Source organism: Gallus gallus, chromosome 2 (genome assembly GCF_016699485.2).
Source record: "Gallus gallus isolate bGalGal1 chromosome 2, bGalGal1.mat.broiler.GRCg7b, whole genome shotgun sequence".
In the NCBI taxonomy this organism is placed as follows: domain Eukaryota; kingdom Metazoa; phylum Chordata; class Aves; order Galliformes; family Phasianidae; genus Gallus; species Gallus gallus.
This window is the reverse complement of record NC_052533.1, coordinates 20,721,884-20,743,456: the sequence shown is the minus strand read 5'-3', so window position 1 is coordinate 20,743,456 and position 21,573 is coordinate 20,721,884. Positions and strand designations below refer to the sequence as shown.

The 21,573-nt window shown below is 39.5% G+C and overlaps 2 protein-coding genes across 30 annotated transcripts in view; one reads left to right on the top strand and one right to left on the bottom strand.

Moving 5' to 3' along the window:
- DBF4 (DBF4 zinc finger) overlaps positions 1–7,020 on the bottom strand; it is a 15,777-nt gene extending 8,757 nt beyond the window's left edge. For 8 of the 20 annotated variants that reach the window (XM_040695691.2, XM_003640664.6, XM_004939268.5 and 5 more), the window contains exons 1-5: positions 6,743–6,867; positions 6,548–6,634; positions 4,033–4,211; positions 998–1,192; positions 98–148 (exon numbers count right to left, since the gene is read on the bottom strand). In XM_040695691.2, coding sequence (XP_040551625.1) covers positions 98–148; positions 998–1,192; positions 4,033–4,211; positions 6,548–6,593 — 471 coding nt within the window. In that variant the 5' untranslated portion in view covers positions 6,594–6,634; positions 6,743–6,867. Of the gene's footprint in view, positions 1–97; positions 149–997; positions 1,193–4,032; positions 4,212–6,547; positions 6,635–6,742; positions 6,868–6,994 lie in introns of those variants that run through there. The other 12 variants (XM_025148408.3, XM_040695694.2, XM_025148412.3 and 9 more) reach the window with 7 other exon arrangements.
- Positions 6,689–21,573, top strand: SLC25A40 (solute carrier family 25 member 40). 10 transcript variants are annotated; one of them, XM_040695701.2, is made up of 12 exons: positions 6,689–6,908; positions 8,112–8,269; positions 8,542–8,663; positions 10,749–10,808; positions 11,989–12,095; positions 13,526–13,593; positions 14,034–14,158; positions 15,095–15,268; positions 17,952–18,061; positions 18,694–18,786; positions 20,667–20,739; positions 21,332–21,573. In XM_040695701.2, the coding sequence occupies exons 2-12, from the start codon at positions 8,235–8,237 to the stop codon at positions 21,445–21,447; spliced, it is 1,083 nt and encodes a 360-aa protein (XP_040551635.1). In that variant the 5' UTR covers positions 6,689–6,908; positions 8,112–8,234; the 3' UTR covers positions 21,448–21,573. The 10 variants fall into 10 exon arrangements, with proteins under 10 accessions (XP_040551635.1, XP_040551636.1, XP_040551639.1 ...); XM_040695702.2 differs by having other exon boundaries at positions 6,689–7,117; XM_040695705.2 differs by having other exon boundaries at positions 6,689–7,341; positions 8,545–8,663; positions 17,955–18,061.

The window sequence follows — 21,573 nt, the reverse complement described above, 5'->3', positions numbered from 1 at the left end:
CCTGTCTTAGACCACCATCATTCTTACTAGTGCTTGTTTTCCAAAACTGCAGGACCAAAGTTCCTCAAGTACAAACATATGGATTTACTCAGCTTACCTGCTCTCTGATTGCTTTTTCAGCTAAGGATTTTCCCCTGCTCAAACGTACCTATATTAGAACAGAAATACATTTGTAACAAGTTATATTTCATTTCAGAAAGTAAAAGGTAATGCAAATTAAAAAAAAATATTAGCAAAAGCCTATGATAGTCTCCTTTTGTTTATTTCATAGTTATTTTTCATGAATTTTCATTTTTCATACAAGGTTGGGATTCATACATTCTGAGGGGAAAAAAGAAAAAGTAGTTTTCAACCAGAACAGGTCACTGAATGGCTGAAGCAATGTCAAGTGCTGGATCAAGACAGATGGTGAGAACAAGCAGCCCGCAGGATATACCAAAAGATGAGGTTTCATCAATTGAACTTGTGCTAAATTTAGCTACCAGCCATGAACGTACCTATAGCCTCAGCCATAATTACCTCTGCCTTTTCTACCATCAGTAGCTCCTTTTGTGCTATATTCTGTACATTCCTAATGAACGTGCCTTCACCTATCCAGGTTATCGTCAAGATGAGGTGACCTCAGGCACCCAGTGCAACAAAGACCAACCCATAGACTGTCCCACACCAATGTTTTTAAGTAAGTGTCAAGGATACAGTTAGGATAAAAAGGGTACTAAACTTGCCAATGAAACAGACTTGAGGTAAATCTGCAGAAACTCAGAAACTAACTGCTGAAATTAACACAATCATCTAAGAACTAAAAGAAAACAAAACCCAAACAAACAGAACCTGATAACGCAATGTTCAACTGTAATTATTTCACTGAACTACCATCAAAGACTACTTCTGTGGGTATTTGCATTAACAACATTAGGAAACAAGACAGGAGAAAAATTCTGATAGTGCATCTCCCAGGTTGTAGTTGTTTTGCAGCATTATTATTATAGAAACTTACTGCATCTGCGGCCTTAAATGAACTTCCATCCTGTCGATCTTTTCGGTTGCTGGGATGAGGTGTACTATTTCCTCCATTACATACAGCTTCTGGGCTAGGAGCTGGAGAAATCTGACCAAGAGTTGGTGCAAATTTTGCCTCCTTTTTACTGGACACGAGATAGCTGATATCTTTGCTAAGAAAACTCTCCACTCTCTAAATAAAAAGAAATAAAGCAAATTCTTACTTCAGGACAATAGATTAGTAATTCCCTTCTTGCTTTGTGTGCACTGAAGAAAAAGTGGCAAAGCTTCTAAACAAATCCACTATTACACTCACAAAACAGAATTATCAGGAAGATATTTAAAATATATATATATGACAATGACAACTGAGCTGTAGTAATATATTACCAGTGACAAACTCTAGTTTCACTTCTCTGATTTTCTAATCCCAATCAAAAAAGCAACTTTGCTTTGATTTGATTATTACCATTTCTTGATGTATTGAGCTGTAATACTTTCCAAACAGAAGAACTCAGTGCACTGAGAAATTACAGAATAATTCAAAGGAACCCAGGTTCTAGGTAATTTAACAAAAGTTATGAAGTGTTCAGCTAATCTTAGCTCAAAGATGTATAGCAAACATAATTTACAGTTTATAAGGAGATATAACAATGAATTTCAAAACCCACAGAAAAATGAAATTTTCACAATAGTTACCCCATTTCACACCTACAGTATTCATAATGCTTCTCAGAAGCACAGAAGCTTGAATAAACTAATAGCATTTTCATATTCACTGAAACAAAATGTATATTTTCCCCATGTTTACTCTCCTCCATTTTCCCCCTTCAGTCTTTCACTACCCATCATTGTACAGTTAACAATTTTATTTGGCTAATGACTTCTTGCCAGCTTATATAGCTTCAAGTCTTTTTATCTGCTCCGCTAACCAGTGTGGAAAGCAAAAATCATAGAGGCAGCAAGCTTGAAACTGTGCCTTCCAATTCTTCTCTACAAGTCTTTTATAGAAACAGGACACGGAGGCTCTTGAACCAACAGAGAAACACATGCAGTAGTTGATCCTGAAGTCACTGGGCCTAAACCTGAAGATTTATGCACGTACTCCTCAGAACACAACAGAAAAGCTTTATTTTCAATCTTTGACTTGTAACCTTACTGTTTGCATACAAATTCCTAAAATTCTGCTCTGAGGATAACAAACACTAGTTCAGTGCTAAATGGAGAGAGATGCGTGTAACCTGAAATCCTACTATGGCAACTTATTGACTTTGATACTAGTCAGGATGCTGTCTGAAATTAATTTCATACAACTGCTCAGCATTCCTCCAGTCAAAAAAGAAGTACTGCCAAAATAACACCCAGGCAATTTCAGTAGTTCCCTTTTTCTATAGTGGTTAAAGGAAATTTTATACTTGTATTGCCATACTTCCCTTAAACTAATTCCAAGTATTCAACTTCAGACTGGCTTAAGTACTTATACTGCTCACATTACTTGCTTGTATCAAAGTAGTTTTTTTTCCCATACAGAAGAGAGAATTAGGAACTATTAACAAGATGCTCACAGAACTTATGATTTAAATATGAATACTTAATTTTCATTAACATACTCTGTGGAGAAAGCATTTACTGAAATACCTTATTGAGGTCAAATACTAAGGCTGAAAATGTAAAAACCTGACCATGGAAGTATTAGGTAACTTTAACCACCAAAATTTCTTGCTGGCTTTGAATATCTCCCGCAGAGACTCCAGCACTTCCCTGGGCAGCCTGTTCCAGTGCTGGAGCTGATCATCTCAGCTGACTGCTGACGTTACAAAGCATCTGATCTTCCTGCTGCTGCTCCTCACCACACCCAAGCCTTATCAGCCATTCTTGTGATAATGCCACCAGAAGGGGCTGAAGCATTGCTCTTAAAAATGTGGCTTTCACAGCTGTTTACTCATAGTAGAAGGATGAGTACTTCAAAACCTTAAGGTTAAAATCCTGATTGTAAGTGGAATTAGCTACACAAATCTTTTTGTTTAAAGAGCTCCAGAGTACCTTTTAAAAAATAAATGCCTTTAGAAAAAAAAAAAAAAAGGAAAAAAGACCCCACAAGAAGTCAGTGTGGGGTTGTTGGGTTTGATTTTTTTTGTTTTTTAAACCTCATCTCATGCCTCTGGTCCTGTTTCCTAACTCTGCTCCTCTATTCAGCTCACATTTCAACCATGATATTGAGGAATTGATGTTCCGCTGCCCATCTCTCAAAACTTTTTGTTTCTCTCTACATCCTTTTGGGCCCAACAACCACACAAAAGCTCTTTCTTCAGTTCTTTCTCCACAACCTGCCCTGAATGCCAAGAGGGGTGTACACCTCCTCCCTCTGCCAGGTGATAGTATTCCAGCTCAGCCTTTATAAGCCTCAGCCTGTACTTACTTGAGGAAGAACATAAGCCAAACCATTCCCCCATTATATTTTTAGTTAAGTAGCCTCTAAACATACAATGTATTTGAAAATTTGGGAAACGCTATCTTATATATGATTCAACTAAATGAATACAAACTCTATCAGATCATTCAAGTAAAAGACAATCTTATAACTCATACAAAGCTAAAAGAATATGAGACTTTCCATAAACATATGCAAAACACTTCCTCTATCCTCTTTCAGGTTCATCAGGAGAACTTTAGCTATAACATGTTTACACGTGGCAAAATACTCAGAGGTTGCAGAAACACTTTGCCTCAAATACTGAAACTCTGGCACTTGGATAAAAATCTAAGTAAATGAAACATCAGCTGAAAACAAACCTCTATGATAAAAACTGCTACAGACAGCAGAACAGCTCTGAGTAAAAACAAAAACCCCACGAAAACAACTTCTTGATATGCTGATTATCTATACTAAACATTACAATAACATTAAAAAGTAAAACCCCTTCATATCTAAAATAAATGTAACATTAAAACACAGTAGCACAGTACACAGAATAGCCATCCCAGATGCAAATTTTCTTTCAGTTTCACAAAGGTCTCTGAACATTAACTTACCCCTCCTAGTTCTTTAAGATCCTTCCCTATTTTTTCAGAGATCACATTTGATGGAATATCGAGGTAAAACACTTTCCCAGTGAGTGGTTTATATTTCAGTTTCTCTGCTTTTCCTACTTCTTTTTTCACATTCTTCAGGGAAGATTTTATCTTTTCTGTTTTTGCTTGCATTTCATCTGCTGCCAAAAGAGAAGACAATTTAAAAAGAATTATATTGTATGAAATGTGGGTTCTTCTCTTTTTAAAATGAAAAAAGGCAAGCTCCCACGTAACGTAAGACATTTAATAAAGAGCTACAAGTTAAACATGTCAAAAAACAAGACATAAATAATAACAGAGCCCTCAATTTATTTTTTAAATCATGTCCTAAAATGGACTTTTTATTTCAGTTGCCATACAATGCCATCAGCTTTCTCATCCGCTTTGTTAAGCATTTTCCATCTCCGTAGCACAGTACATACACTACCTGTACAGTCACTGATTATCACAAGAACACTGTTTTAGAGGAAAAGGACTGACCTCTCACTTTTTCATCTAGGAAAAAAAAGGGGATTCATATAGATGCAACAGAACAAAAACAAGTCAAAAGCCAAAGAAACAAACAAACAAAAATAGGAGAGGAAGATCCTACTATTTATCTAATTTTTGAGCACCCATCTGAGACTCAGGAATTCTGCTTAAAGTTTGAGAATCATTCTAGTTACCACCATTCTTTCTGACCTAGTGAATTTTTCCCTTAAACTAAGAGACAACATACAGCAATTGAATCATAGAATGGTTTGGCTTGGAAGGGACCTTTAAGATCATCCAGTTCCAACCCCCTGCTATAGACAGGGACACCTCCCTCTAGACCAGGCTGCTCACAGCCCCATCCAGCCTGGCCTTGAATGCTTCCAGGGAGGGGGCATCCACAACCTCACTGGACAACCTGCTCCAGTGTCTCACCACCCTCACAGTAAAGAATTTCTTCCTAATATCTAGTCTAAATCTACCCTCTTCCAGTTTAAAGCCATTTCCCCTCGTCCTGTAGCTACATGTCCTTGCAAAGAACCCTCCCCAGCTTTCCTGCAGGCCCCCTTCAGGTACTGCAATTAAAAGCCTAATGATCAACTCAGAACTATCCAAATCCACCAGAAATTGCTAAAAACAAAACAAAACCCACCAGAAAATGAATTGGGCAATTTTATTATGCCACTGTATAAATTCATGCATCACGCTTAAATAATATGTGCAACATTTTAAGAGTAAAAAAGTTGCATGAGGAGTCAAGTGTGTACTACAACCAAGACAGAGGAAAAAAGTATAAAAAAGATGATCAAAAGCATGTGGAATTACCTCATAGACAGATGTCAGTGGGTAAAATAAGTGATTTAGGGGAAATATAATAAAGATAAACAAAATTAAAAAGAGCAGAGAGATAATGGCTGAATAGCTTATTCCAGTACAAGAACTGTGGGGCATAAACCAAAAAACAACAGTTAGGTAGAAAATAAAGCAATACTGTATGTACCAGAGGACACAATCAATAGAGGGATGCAATTCTGAAGGAACTAGTGCACAGAAGAGGAATACTTTGAGGAATTATAAGTGCACTGAAGTGTGAGTGACTGTTCCTACTTGCATTCATTACAGGAGTCCTTTTACAACCTATGATGGAGGCTCAATCATCCAAGCCTGGCATACTGGTGGTTTTACAATGCTTTTGTCTTCACTGACTGTGGGCCAGCTCCTGGTTACTTCTCCTTTGGAGAAGTTCAGAACGTGAAAGAGGGCTGCTTCAGGAAGTGAGTGAGTGGGCATCTTCTAGAGTCAAAACAGTCCCTCTGCCACGCATTCTCTCCTCTGAAATTGCCTCAACAGGAGGGAGCAAAGCCACCACTGCAGCTGTATTCTCCCAGCAGTGGTTATGAACACATAGAAGCAAAACAGGAAGAGCTGTTAATTTGGTAGAATTTGAGAAACCAGAAGCAGCAGATAAATAGGAAACGTGGAGGCTCTGGACAGCGTAATTCATTTGGAAGCTGAAGAGAGAAGGATGAAGTCTTAAGCCACAGATGAGCAGACAGGCAAGAGAAATTCTGAAGGGATCAAACACCGTGTTACACCCAGCACACACAAGTGACGGCCACGGCACCTCAAAAATTACTGCAATTCCCATTGAAAAACGCGCACAGAGCTTACTAGGAGTAACCCAACGCCTGCAGTTCGCCATACAGCGACAGCAGCAGTTTCTCCGCTCAGGTGCCCACCCTTCGCTGCCGCGCTGTGGCGGCGCTTCGTGCGCCCCGCGGATGGCGGCACAGCTCGGCCTGGGCGGAGGGGCGGCGCGGGGCAGGGCCTGACGGCAGCCAGCTCACGTCCCTTCCCAATCAGGCTTTTAACGATCGATTCCCAACACCAAGCGAAGCGAATGGGCAAAATCGCCAAGAGGGAAAGCCGGCGCGCTACCCTGCCGCAGTAACGAAGCCGGCCGCAGGCCCACCCGCCGGCAGCAGCCCCGGCCTCCGCCACTTACGGGGACGCGCTCCTTTGTTGGCGACCTCTGCGGCGCTGGGTTTCATCTTCCCGCGGCCTCACATCCTCCTCTCCTCCCGCCGGAGCCCTGCGGGCGCAGCACCGCCGTTACGCCTCCCTCAGCCGCCGGCCCCGCGCCTGGCCCCGCGCCTCCCCCCGCGCGGCGCAGCACCGCCCGGCCGCCCCCTCCCTTCACCTCTCGTCCCCTCGCCACGCTTCTCCTCCCGGCAGGGCCAGGCCGAGCCTCGGCGTTCCGCGGCCCGCGGGCGCCCGCCGTGACCCGCGCACTACCAACGGTCCGCCGCGTGCGCACGCAGCCCCGCCCCGGCGGGAGGGAGGGCGGGAAGGCGCCGCCAAGTGGGGTGAGGGGAGCACAGAGCGCAGTGGGACGGAAGGGGAAAAGAGACCGCCGCGAGGGCGGGAAGTCTGTGCAGGGGTACTGCCTCACCTCAGAGGACGCTGGGTGCCACCCTCAAACGGGAAGAGGCGCTGTGACTTTTCTCACGGCACTGAGGGCGTGGCGGCAGCAGGGAGAGCGCCTCCTCCCCCACCGGGTCTTAAATGTGTGGAGGTAGACGTTAGTATGGCGGCGTTTGGGGGACGAGTCCTCGTACACGTTGCTCAGTCGCCTTATCTTTCGTTTTAAACTCGGGAACGTAGCAAAACATTAACAGAATCACAGAGTCGTATGGATTGGAAGGGACTTGTAGAGATCATCCAGCCCATTGCCGTTGTCCTGTCACTGGGCACCACTAGGAAGAGTCCGGCCCCATCCATTCGACTCCCTCACTTTAGGTATTCGTAAACAGTGATAAGATTCCCCTCAGCCTTCTCTTCCCCCTGCTGAACAGTCCCATGTCTCAGCCTTTCCTTGTCAGGGAAATGCTCCCAGTCATCTTTGCAGCCCACCGCTGGACTCTCTCTAGAAGTTCCCTGGACTGAGGAGCCCAGAACTGGACACAGTACTCCAGGTGTGGTCTCACCAGGGCAGAGTAGAGGGGGATGATCACCTCCCTTGTGCTGCTGGCCATGCTCTTGTTAATGTACCCAAGGATACCATTGACCACCTTGGCCACAAGGGCATACTGCTGGCTCATGGCTAACCTGTTGCCCACTAGGATACCCAGGTCTTTCTCTGCAGAGCTCCTCTCCAGCAGGTCAGCTTTTAACTTGTATGGAAGCATGAGGTTATTCCTCCCCAGGTGTAGGACTCTGCATATACCATTGTTGAACCTCATCAGGTTCCTCTTCATCCAACTTTCCAGCCTGTGCTATAGATCAAATACAAAGCTTAGATCGATACAAACTAATAAAGTCACAACTGCACTTACTTTTCTTTTTCTTCTTCTTCTTCTTTTTCTGCCTAGATTTATATTAGCTCCTTATTTCTAGGTTCTGTGCTTACATTTCTAAGGTATTGAGTCCTTGCCTACGAAATTGCACAGCAGGATTTGTTAAAGGAATTAATATTTACTGACAGCACTAATGCCAGTCAGTCACTGCTTGTTGTTTGAGGAGCTTGTTCAAGAAGCCATTACCAACAGGCTGTGATTTGGATTTTCCAGGAGACCTTTCTGGATTTTCTCATTGGAACGACAGAAGCAAGAAGGGGGTCTGGACAAAGTGCTCTGCTCTGCTGCAGTCTATGGGCTGCAGGCAGGGCATTTACCTTTGTACAGATCATTGACATGCTCCTAAGCCCTTTGTTGAAGCAAAAGGTAAGGTATGTTGCATATTTAATGTGGTTTGTAAAGTATCAGGTAATTTATGTTAAAAAGTTGAGGAAGTTTTCCTGTTATCTAGAAAACCTAATTTCAAACAAACAAGCAAAACCCCACAAAACCAAAAACCTGACTTCCCTATATGCAAGTATATTACATTTTCTTACATTATTGCTGCTTATATGTAATGCATTAGTAAAAATTAAAAATAGTTTTTTACTTGATTTGTCTGCAAGTGAGCACGGTCTTGCAATACACTTTTTCTGTCCCTTAACAGATTTGTCTTCTCTGAGGATAAAGTGATGGCTGAAATGAGTAATAGTAACTTCAGCAAAACAACCAGTATTCAGCAGGCAGTGTCCTCTTGCTGCGGAGCTATAATTACATCATTGTTTGGTAAGGCAAATTATTAAGCTTGCTACAGAGAAAATCTTTGCAAAGTGATTGCTCTTTGGTTTGATGGCGCATTCTGGCTGCATATATGTGGTTTGTAAACTTCTGCTAATACATTCATTAAGTATGCTTTTGGATTCTTTTTTTCATTATATCAAATATGGTGGTTAACTGAAATCTTTACTCTCCCTGATAACCTTTAACCATTTTTGAAAATAAGAGCAATTTTAAACTTTTTCTTCCTATGTTTTTTTTCACAGCTCGCTTTCTGGAAAAAAAAAAAACAAAAACAAACAAAAAAATGATTTTCCATCCTTTCTGCCACTTAAAAATGGATTTTAAATAAAAGTTAACAGTAGCAGATACAAATCCTGCAAGGCTGGACACTGTGAGATGTCCTCTTCATGTTAGCACTGCAGTAATAACATCTATTTACTTGCTATGCTGTTGTATACTGTCAGAGCATTTTATCATTTGTTTCCTTAAACAATTTTTAGGATAGTTTTTGTTTTGTTTTATTTTGTTTTTGTAAGGTCTTTCAAACCTGCAGATAATCTGTGAAACCGAGCTTTTATTTTTATTCAGTCCTCTGGCTCATGACCTCCTTCCCCATGTGCACCTAAGGAGGCACTGATTGATAAGATTCAGTGCTTCATATCTCTTGGAGGTTGTCAAGCTTATTCTTCTGTTACTTTTTGCCTAGCTTAAGCCAGCCTTTGATTCTGACTTTTAACACTGATCATTCTACAGAGAAATATGCAATTTTTTAAGCACGTCTCCTCCCCCCAAAACCTTCCAGACTTTTACAAAATAGGATTTTACCAGGACCTTGCCAAATTCAGTCTATTTATTCTGTCATTACAGAATGTGTCCTTTGATATTAGGTAAAGTAGTAGGCCAAGCTAGATCGGACCTCTAGAATTCCCAAGATGTTTGTCAACTCTTTGTGCGTAAGGTTTTAGTTTAAGGTATTGGTATTCAAGGTCTTAGCAGGTATAAGGACACCTTTTCCTTTCTGAAGTGGTACCTGGGAGACTAGGAAGAATATGTGCCATTGGCTAAATGATAATAAAAGCCAAATTTTATATAACTGAAATGAGCTGCAAGAGTCACATCTAGATCCCTACATTTAGATACAGAAATGTGAGCAGAGTGTTCAACCTAGTAGTCAGCAGATGGACATCAATGGAGAGATAAGAACTAAATATCTGCCTGGGCACAAGCATGTCATATGCACATGCTAGGGTATTTGACCTAGTCACCAGCTGCTGCTTAATGAAACTGTAGGTTCTCTGTCATATCTGTCCATTGTGGAGTCACACATGGCACTGGCTGCTTGTATGTAGGTAACTGATAGAAGCCCTGAGTCAATGCAGTCAGCAGAGGCTGGAGAGTGGTCCAGCTGACAAATGACTGCAGTATGTCTAGGACTGTTGTAATCTCAAGTGCTGGATGGGAAGCAAAAAAACATTCCTTAAGCCTACATTTACTTTTCAACAACTCTAAAGTTTTAGATCTGCTCTACACAGAGGAAAGAAGGAAAGTACATCACAAGTTTGAAGTTTTTGTTTGTTTGTTTGTTTTCTTTTGAACATCACTATTAAGATTAGTTTAATGAAAAAGAATAAATGCATAGAAAATACTGTGGTATTTTACATGCTTGAGGAAAAAGTCTTAAGTTCAGTGGTGTGCCATTTATAAAAAGTTAGCAGCCAGAGAAGAGTAGCACAACTTTTAACAATTTCATACAAGTTGGCACAATGCTTTTTAAATGGTTTTTTGTTTGTTTGTTTTTGTTTTGTTTTGTTTTTGTGTGAGCTTTGTTTGTTTCAAGCAGTTATCTGTGCAACTATTAGTAAGTTAGGAATGACATCTGGGGGATATACAGGTTGGGTTGGTTTTGTTGTGGTGATTGTCTGCTTGCTTTCCCCCCCCGGCTGATTACATTGTAAAATAGTTCTCACTCTTCTTCCCTATCCCCCATCCCCGAAAGAACAAAAGATGTAAAAGTTCCTGATGAAGTATGTGTATACTTCTACATTTTCAGGTCATACAGTGTTTCTAAATGACTGCTTTGCTTCATTTTAGTAACTCCTCTTGATGTTGTCAAAACTCGACTGCAAGTCCAGAGCAATCCGTTCCCCAGAGGTAAGCAGTGTTCGGCAGTTGAGGACGTACTTTGCTCTTTGCTGTCACACTTAGCTGGTATTTGTCACAGTGCTGAGTAGCAGAATGGCTTTCTTTGTTTCTCAGTAGTTACCACAACAATATGTACTAAAATTGCTGCAAAAAAGATGTTCTACTGAATAGATACAATGGAAAAAAAATCTCGTGAATCAATTGCATGTGAAGCAGGCTGTATGATCTCTTTCTCAGCACGGAAGAATGTACAAATATTACTCAGTCGAATAATAATGATAAAATGCTATTAATACATTACTAAGTATTTTGATAAGGGGCTTATGTGATCACTCTGTTATGTCAAAGTTCCTCTCCTCCAGAATCCAAAAACTTCTGAAAAAGAGTAGTAAAAGTCTTAGATAAGTCTTTCACCTGGGTTCTAACTAGATTAATACATTCTGTGCTCAAAGACTTGACTATTTAGTTGCCATTAATAAACAGGATTTAAAAGAAAAAGATATGACTGCCATAGAAGTTTCTTGTATGTGGAGATAAGTATTTGCAGTAACACTTGCCATAAATTAAAAATAGGTAAAATGCTTGTGGCTGGTACTTTACTAAATTCTAGACTCTTCAACAGTGTGAAAATGTGATGTGGGACTCAGTATATATTTGTAATGGCAATAGTATTTTGTTTAGCAGATTCAAAGTACATGATGTAGAAGAAATTAAAACAAACAAACAAACAAACAAACAATTAGAGAGGATGATCAAGTGCAACTATAGATTTGCCTAAGATGTAATACCTCCCTCCACAACACGGACGCGGGGAAAGCTCAATAAGGGATTTGAAAGTCAGAAGGATGTTCAGAAAGTTGTGCACAAAGGTGACACTCAGGACCTGTGTCGTTGCCTTTTAGCCTTCAGCAGGTGGCACTGCCACACAGCGTGTCTCCCTGAGCCTGTGAGGGCAATTTCCTTTTATCTGGCACTGTGAGGGATGCCTCTGTTTTCTTTTTTCCTGTACCTTTGTTTTCTCTTTCCTTCTACCTGCTTTGTTGATATTGACTTTTCAAAGCTACTTTGTCACTATTTTTCTAACCAGAGATAAATCTGTCTCACCACTGTATCCAATTTGGAATTGCTGCAGAGTAAGAACAATCATTTTAAAATGCATTAATTATACTTTTATACACTGTTTTATTAGGAAAGTGTTTTGTATACTCCAATGGCCAAATGGATCATACATGTGTTTGTGAGAATGGAGATGGCAAAGCATGCTATAGAAGAAATGGGCATTTCAAAGGGACATTGGTAAGGACATTTTATATTTATATGAAAGTGTACATTTTAAACATTTTTAAATGGCATATTATACATTTTTTAAATTTATCTATCTATTTATTTCAGTTTTTGCTGTTGTTTGTGAGGGTATTCATGTGGTTACGAAGTGTAGTTTAGGTAGTGATTAATGTCTTCTCTCTAGCTGAAAATGCAAATTCCTTTTGTAAAATGAATAAGAGAGCAGCTGCACAGCTTTTGTTGGACTGCTGTTATATTACACAGGTGATCAAGGATTTTTCAGAATTTAATATTTGAGAAGAATGAAGTGTTCATGAAATAGCCCCTTGAGTGGTTTTGTGATGATCAATTTTGTTTGAAATTAATAACTTGTCTGAATATTTCAATTAATTTTACCATATAATTTTTAGAAAATCATTTAGCTTTCTAACTGACATTATTATGTGCCCATTTTTGCTATAACAAGATAATTCATGAAGAGGAATAACTATCATGTCATCAGATTTCCTTTCATGAAACAGTGCAGTAGAGAAAATTGTCATAGGCATGGTAGTTTGCCTATGCTAGAACCATTACAGTGTTATGATATATTTGTCCATACCATTAGTAAGATACATATATTTGCTGCTCAGACACTGGATTTTGTTGCATCCTTTCTCCTATCGTTTATCTGTACCTTTCTGGACTGTAAATTTCTTGATTCAGTATTATGAACACATATGTCCAGAACTAACAAATACAAAAGAAGTTTGAAAGAAACAAAATAGTACTGGCCCTTCTTGTAGCCTCTCGGGCTCAGTACCTTCTGAGACCCTGTAGTAAAGTCTGGTCTTGACCATATTCTAATCCATCAAATTTCAGCCTCTTCTTCCCAGAAGTTTAAGAAAAATACGTTCCCTAATATTAGGAAATTTATCTTTTGAAGATGTTTTCAATTCAATGGCCTTCAAGGTTCAGTGTTCCTCTGCTGCCAGTGCCATGGGAAATGTATGGACAGCTGTGATAAGTTGTAAGCTTCCAAATATATCATATACAATTTGCACATATCTTGTCACTTTTCAGAAAAAGCATGTATCAAAGAATCAAGAGTGAATTGCTATTCCATGCCTAGAAACTTTGTTCTTTATTAAAAATATTTTAGTCATTACTTCTGGGGAAGATTGGCTGCTGTGTGGTATTTGTTCTGAAAATAACTTATTCACAGGGCTGTCAGTTACCAATAAAAACCTACTACTTTGGCCCTGTAAAGATGGGAGAAAATGGTTAATTTCAAGCACAAATATTCCTGTTCATGTCCGTGGAACTGTTTGTATCATTAAATTTGATGGCTATCATAAGCAATTACAAAATTGCAATCTTAGAATGATGAGCTGTTTTAGAAACACACTTCTAAAGAAAAGCTTTGCAGTTAATTATTGCTCTTTGCCTGGTTATATGTTTAGGATGCTTTTGTGAAAATTATTCAAGTGGAGGGAATTAAAACTCTCTGGAGTGGACTTTCCCCCACGCTGTAAGTAGTTTATTTCATTTTTAGACAAATAAGTGATTAAAAAAAATTGCTGAATCTGAAGTTACAGATAATGGTGTAATCAGTTTGATCAGAAACATTTGGAGACAGTATCTTTCCCACCAGAACTTGCTATTTCTTCTTACAACCTCTTTGGTATATTCTCACTATTTAAGCAGGGACATCAAACTTTTCATTTTGCCTTTAGAAGAGGTATCCTGTGTACTGTGACTTCCCCATTGGTAGCATCACCAAATCACAGGCTCTATGTTGATTCTTTGAGAATGTTAGTCTGTGATGGATATTTGCTAGTCTAGATTGTTACTAATAACCTGCAATAAGCAACACAGTTTCCTTATTTAAGCAAAATATCCATATAAGATGACTGAGTTTATTCTCCTGCTTTCCTTGTATTAATTCAGATTCCCTCTCTTATATTTTAGAATAATGGCTCTTCCTACCACAATAATCTATTTTGCCTGCTATGAAAAACTAAGTGAAGCTCTGAAGTCTAGACTAGGAAAGGATAATGACCAGATTCCACTTGTTGCAGGTTCCTTAAGCAGATGTAAGCTGTCCCACGTTTAGAGAGAAAAATGAAATATAACATCTGTATTGTTTTCATTTCTTCTGCTTTTCCTCTCCTGTCTCTCTCTCTCTCCCCTAATTCTCTCTTTTCAGTGAATTTGTTGTGGCTTTAAAAATGGGTAATACTACATGGAGCTGGGAAGGAATACTACATTTTCCCACCATTTCTTCAGTAATGTAACCCTCTTACATGGACTGATGTGATTTATTTTTGCTGTCACATTATCCTGGGCTACATCAAAAGAAGTGTGGCCAGTGGATTGAGGGAGGTGATTGTTCCCCTCTACTCTGCCCTTGTGGAGTCCCACCTGGAGTACTGTGTCCAGTCCTGAGAACCCCAGCACAAGAAAGATGTTGAGCTGTTGATTGGGTCCAGAGGAGACCACGGCGTTGATCAGAGGGTTGGAGCACCTCTCTTATGATGAAAAGCTGAGGGAGCTGAGCTTGTTCAACCTGAAGTAGAAAAGGGTCTGTGGAGACTTCATTGCAACATTTCATTACTTAAAAGGGACCAGCAAGAAAGCTGATAGGGGACTGATAGTGTAGTGGCAGGACAAGGAATAATGGCTTTAAACTAAAAGAAGGTAGATTTAGATTAGATATTAGGAAAAAATATTCACCAGGGGAATGGGGAAGTACTGGAACAAGTTGCCTAGAGAGGCTGTGGATGCCCCATCCCTGGAAGCATTCAAGGCAAGATTGGATGGGATCCTGGGCAGCCTGGTATAGTGAAAGGTGTCCATATGGATGGCTGGGGAGGTGGAACTACGTGTCCTTAAGGTCCCTTCCAACCCAAGACATTCTATGATTCTTTTCATCAAATATATAAGACAATGTGAGGCTTAACTTCTAATGTTCAGGAAATGTTACTAGTAAATCCTGATTTTTATAAACCCCACATTTTTCTCATTTTCAGTTGTTTCAGTTACTGTAGTGAGTCCCCTGGAGCTGATCAGAACTAGAATGCAGTATCACACATTGTCCTACAAGCAACTGCACTTGAGCATCAGGAGTAAAGTGGCCAGAGATGGGTGGCTTTCCCTGTGGAGGGGCTGGAGCACTACTATTCTGAGAGATGTACCTTTCTCAGGTGGGGTTTATTTCAGATGAAAGTCTATGTTATGTAAGATATGTTTTTTCATTATTCTTTTGCACATGTTTTGTATTCTTATGTTATTATACAAAAATGATTAGCTTTAAGAATAACTGAGATTTACTTGCTCTCTTTTGAGTGTCTATAATTTTGTCTATGGATGCCAGATTGTGTTCGGTGTTACTTTTCCCTTTCCCTATGTTTAGACTATTTCATCTTATGCAATGTCTGTTTTTTTAGGGCTTTTGGTAGGAAATGTTCTCTATGATAGGTATACTGGCTATTTCCTTATAGAGGTACATTCTGTATATGTGTTCTGATGTTTGATCTTGAAACTATGCACAAATGCAGGGTGTCACAGTAGTTAGCGTCTTCAGGCATTTTTGCTAGCAAGATGAATTAGTTTGTATAACTGTTCCAGAAAAGGTGAAACTAGAGCACCGCTTGGCAGTGAAGCTTCAAAGCTGAAAGTCTACAAGAAAAGTCTGATCCAGTGCTATACTTTAAGATAACTGGGACAAAGGAGGTCATGTGTTCTCCCGTTTTGTTGAAGCTCTGCTGCCTCCTGAGCTTTGGAAATAATTGGACAAGACTGCTGAAGGATAACGTTCCAACTTATTAATGCCAGTGGTTAAAACCCATGTCTCTTTGAGGCCTTTTGTTGTCAGAGCACTTGAGAATAATCAGGCAGCAGTTGTTCTCGAAGCTGTTTCTGTCCTTTGGATGGTATTGGGAATTACTCCTTTAAACACCTTGTGTTGGCCCAGAGAAATGCTTCAAACCCATTTTCAGAGGTAGAGAATCTTTGAAATACTTGACCTACTATCTTTGTTCTTCGGCCTCATTCTCAGTATTATCTGGTACTTAATTTAATTTTTGGTTCTAAACAGTCTAGTTGAGCGGTAGTTGCTGATGAGATTTTGAGCACCGGGAATACAATTTCAATTGGCTGTGAATGAAGCAAATGCATGATGAGTGGCAGTGATGGAGATATTCAGCTTAGAGCTGCATTTAGTTCTGTTAACTCACTTAACTACTATTTCAGGTGATTTGTTTTCAGTATGAATAATTTTCTTTTGCTTTGCTACTGGTAGATGTTTAAAGAACTGCATTTCCTTCTTAAGGATATGCTCCTCCTTGGTGGGACTTAATTTCACTTTACATGATAGGGAAGGCTTCTGAACATGTGGCAACACACTTTCTTTAAGGCTAAGATAACAGTATTCAGAATCCATCTTTCACTTAAAGGGCTTCCTGTCCAATATTTATTTGCAATTCACTCGTTTTCCCTGTCTGCCAAATGTGTCATTCTCTTAGAGATTCAAAAGGGATTCTAAAATTCTTCTTCTCATTCTTATTGTCTGATTACAAGTAGAAACTCTTGCTCTACTGATTTTTGACTGTAGCGACATGGCAGGAGCCGCTTGTCTTTCCCTCTGCTGCTTTTAACGGAATGGAAAGATCAGTGTGGTATGAGAGCACTCAAAGTGGAGGGAACTAAAGGTGATGTGTGTGCTCTCTACTCTTTTCACGTTCTTCTTTCCATGCCTCAAAGCTGATGATATAAATGATGGGTATTTCATCTTGATAAATGTTTCAAAATGTGTTTTCTGAATATTTTTTCCTTATAAATACTCTCTCTGCGGTTAAGATGTGTTCCTTTATCACCTGCTCTTTGAATGATACACCAACAGCATTGTGGGATCTGGTATTTTTACAGCAGAGTCCCCCCTTCACTGCAGTTAGCTTTCTCTGGAGGACTTAAAGTCAGTTTAACAGTTTGTATTAAGAAAGCAGCTGCTCTGTGAGAGTGCTCGAATAGTGCAGAATGAAAATGTTAGCAGCAGAGCATAGAGTCCCACTGTGTTAACCCAAGTGTGAATGATATGCTTCCAGAATGTTCCTTGGACAGCAAGCTGACTTAAATAAAACTCAAGCTATGAGTGCCTGTTAGAAGCACAAGAACTGAATTAACAATAACAGTTGAGTTATCAAGCAATGTTGCAGAGAACATAAATGGAAACTGTAGTGAAAGAAGTCTTGCACATGCTCTAAGTTTGGATTTAGATAATCTACACTAAATTAGGGTTACATACATTTCAATAGTAAGTTTTCCCCAGTCTCTTAGATACAGCCTGATTCACTTTTGCAAAACATTGGAGGCTTGGTTTCCACAGCAAGAAAATACTGCCACAACATCCAGAACTCAGTGCTGAATGAGCCACAGCTATCTTTTAGGGTGCACAACTCTCATTTGCAGTGTGTATTTGACCAACTGCCACAGGGAAGCACTCTGTAACTCAGCTCAGTAACTTTTGCATTCTAACTAAAACTCATTAAAGTAGAAAGAGTGCAGTTTGTTGCAACAGAAGAGAACAAAAACAGATATTACTCCTGAAAGTTGTTCCTCAGAAAGCCTCTGTGAGGACTGTGGAAGGCAAGCCTCTCCTCAGTAATTCCAGAGAGTAAAGCCATATTTCTTGGTTGTGTCAGAATTAAATGTTATATACTATGGTCCAAAAGAATATGCAACAGCCTTGAGGAACCTCTCATCTCTCTTTAATCCTATTGCCGCTGTAGAGTTCCTACATCTGTCGCTGATAAAAAAAAGTTGAACCGAAATACAGATCTGTTGTAGTACAAGGTTTGTTTCATTTGGTTTTGCTTTTTATGACCATAGCAGTGTACTGGTATAATTATGAACGTTTCAAGAAGATGATGTGCAAGAATGCTGGTGCACGTGAACCAACCTTTTTTATTGCTTTTACTGCAGGAGCAGCATCAGGTTCTGTAAGTATACACTTTTGTTTCTAGTACTACTCTTCATTATCAACTCTAATCAACTATTTGACTGTTTACAAGTGAAGTGGCTTTACGTTCTCTCAGAAATGATCATAGAATCATAGGGTTGGAAAGGACCTACAAGATCATCTAGTCCAACCGTCCTCCTATTACCATTACTACCACAAGCCACTGAGCCATATCTCATAGCTCCTCATCCAGACGCCTCTTGAACACTGTGAGGGATGGTGACTCCACCACCTCCCTGGGCAGGCCATTCCACAGCCTGACCAGCCTCTGAGAGATAAAGGTTTTCCTTATGTCTAACCTAAACCTCCTCTGGTACGGCTTGTGGCCATTTCCTCAGGTCCTATTTGGTGCCTGGGAGAAGAGGCCAAACCCCTCCCACCACAATGTATGTTTTGAAGTGCATCTACCTCAATCACACATGGCTTGGCATTCAAGCTGATTAGGTGTGTCTGAATAATTTAAAGTGTTCTGAAATACAAGACTTCAAAAATATCACATGCTTGTAATAGCTAAACTAATTTTGATTTGTGTGCAGCTTAGTGTAAAAAAAAATTACTTTTTACTTGCTGGTAGTCTAACATTAGAACTGTGGCTTGATTTTTTCCTAATAGATCGCAGCTGTTGTAACTCTGCCATTTGATGTAGTGAAAACACACAGGCAGACTGAACTTTGGGAGAGTGAGACTTTACAAAGTAAGTTGCAGGTAATGAAATTGCTGAAGAGCTGTTTTGATCTGTCTGCTAACCACGTACGCTGTTGAATGTTCAGAATTCCCTTTAGATCGGATTGCTCAGCAGTTCCTGCAGAACCATTTAATAATACTCCACGTGTTTAATACATACAACAAAGCCCATTCTTCTGGACACAATTAAAAAAAAAAAAAAGAAACACAAAAAACAAAAAGCATAATGCTTGAGTATATGGATTTTTGGCAGCAACTTTCAATATTCATCTCTTCCGGTTACCCTAAGAATTACATCACTAAGCATTTTTGTCTTTTCCACATTGTAACACTTTGCACAACAATATTTATCTCCTGGGATAAAAACAGTGTCCCATAAATGACACAGAGGGAAAAGGTGTGAGTGCAGTACAACTCATAGTAATACAGTGATATTAATTACAAACAGAAAATCCAGAACTATTACAGGAGGGCAGACCAACTGCCAACCTACAGACGTTCCCCATGTGAATGGGGAGATAGTTCAGCTCTTATAAAACACTCATGTGAACGGGGCTCTGTTTAAAAAGTCCTTTAAGTTGATGAAAATAACGTGAAAAAATGCTTGCACATTCACTACCAGTTGATACTAGAAAATAAAAATAGCAGTGTAACTCTTAAAACATTTTATTTAATAACAATATTGTTTTTTTGCTAGAGTTTAGGCTACAGAAAAGGTGCTTTGCTCCGGTTATGTATTTTTAAGCATTTTTGTGTGTGTGTGATTTCAAAGAAATGATTTTTGAGGGCATGTTAGTAATTACTCCATCCGTTTTAAAGGACAAAGGGATTTCTTCTGTTTTGTTCTCTGTTCAGTCGAGCGCCACTGCGTTTTCTGAGCAGTCCAAGTTGTATGTAGAAATACAGTTTTCCATTACCTGGGACTTGAATCAGTGAAGGACTTCTATTAACCTGAACACAAGTTAGATCGTGGCTTTAGGGTTAAATAAGAGTAGAAAGACGGAGTAACCAAACATGAGTTTCTGTTCAGAAGCTCATTTAAAGGCACTTGTTGAGAAAGATATCACGAAAACACACCGATCACATTTTGGCATAAGGTTTCATTCTCTTAGGTAAAATATCTTTTTTTCTGGTGTAATTCTTGAAAGACATTTACATTTCTTTTGCAGAGTTGCTTAAGATTTATAAAATCAAATATAAATTTTTTACTGTGTTTTGATTCCTTCTTTGTACTGATGAATATAAGGATTCATTGCTAACACCTCTTTGAATCACAGGTAGCTGCCTGTGATTCAGTTGCTCGTGGTATCTGAATCATCTGTACCAGGGAGTGCAGCCCACACCTCATAGATCCACGCTTTCTCAAATATATACAGTTTGGGGGGAGGGGAAATTTCATAAACTTAGACTTTTCAAACTTTTGTAAAATCTGCAAAGCATACTGTCCTATCTTTACTATTACACTCATTCTTATGACTCATTATATTGCTTCTCAAAACTTACCTTTACATTCAGCTTACAATAAAACACAGGTTCACTTTTGAAAATGATCTTTTAGCTGCACGTATAAAGTGATCTGGAGAGAGAGAAGCTCATCTGAAAGCTAGGAGATATTTTCAGTTATGTCAGTTACTCCAGTAGCAAATATTGTCTCAGTTTGTATAATTTACTCCAGGCGTTACTGTGATCATTTTCTATGTCATGCCATTTTAACTTCAATATTAATTTACATACTGTATAAATAACTCCATATATACATACATAAATTATAAGCTAAGATGAATTGAAGCTTATCACTGCATGCAAAGTGACATTTGATTTTTAAAAATCTTTTTTCTTTTCTGTGGCATCGTCTGTACTGTTTAATTCACTGTTTTGTTGTACTACACTGAGATCCACAGAGGGACTCCGCATCTACCTGGACACTTATGAGGAAAATTGTCGCAAAAAAAGGGATTGCTGGATTATTTGCTGGTAAATCTTTTGACATCTTTCTAAAAAATCACACTAAAGTTTTTTGATTATTAACAAGTCATTGTTAGATATTAGCATGCATAAATTATGTATTTTCATCTTTGTGAACACTGTCAGTTATGGAACACATTGTAAAGTAACAGTAACAGACATGCACACATGCAGAGAGAATTGTGTCCCTTGTCTTCTTGAATCTCTTGTCCCAGCTGAGAGGCCACCGGCCTCTGCTCCTCCTGTGCCAGCAGCTCTGCAATGATGCTGCAGGGAGGGCCCAGCCTGCCCCCATAGCCACCTCTGCTGGCCTAGAGCATAACAGCCTGCAGGTCTCTCTGTGGGGAGACGGAGCAGACAGAAATAGGAGGGGCTTGAGTCAGGCAGGCTGCACCGATGGCAGAGGTGAGGGCGTAATATCCTTACAGAGGTAATGTCTCTCATCAGTAACACTGGTACTTTGAGAAACGTGGACACAAAGAACATCCCAATTCTACAGTGTTGTATTCTGGAATCAACATAATATGACCACTAAATGGCACTAGAGTGATTCAATCTGAAAACAAATGAGAATGAACGCTTTCCTTTCTTTTCTGGGCAGGTATTACTCCACGGCTGTTTAAAGTTGCTCCTTCTTGCGCCATAATGATCAGCACATATGAATATGGGAAGGCTTTCTTCAGACATTTAAATGAAAAGACAAACCAGCATCCTTAAATCTCCTTTATCCAATTGCAGGAAGTCAAAACACATGGAGAAATTTGTGCGAAATGCCAATCTGCCTGTCAAAGCATCTTTCTACCTTTACATTTGGTAACTAAATGTAACTTCATTTTTTCACTA

Bases quoted from the DNA above. Each gene is read 5' to 3' on its own strand.
- SLC25A40 (XM_040695701.2), top strand. From the start codon at position 8,235: ATGCTCCTAAGCCCTTTGTTGAAGCAAAAGGTAAG. The intron at 14,159-15,094 runs GTAAGCTGTCCC...TCTCATTTTCAG, and splicing joins TGCAGGTTCCTTAAGCAGAT to TTGTTTCAGTTACTGTAGTG. The intron at 15,269-17,951 runs GTGGGGTTTATT...TTATGACCATAG, and splicing joins GAGAGATGTACCTTTCTCAG to CAGTGTACTGGTATAATTAT.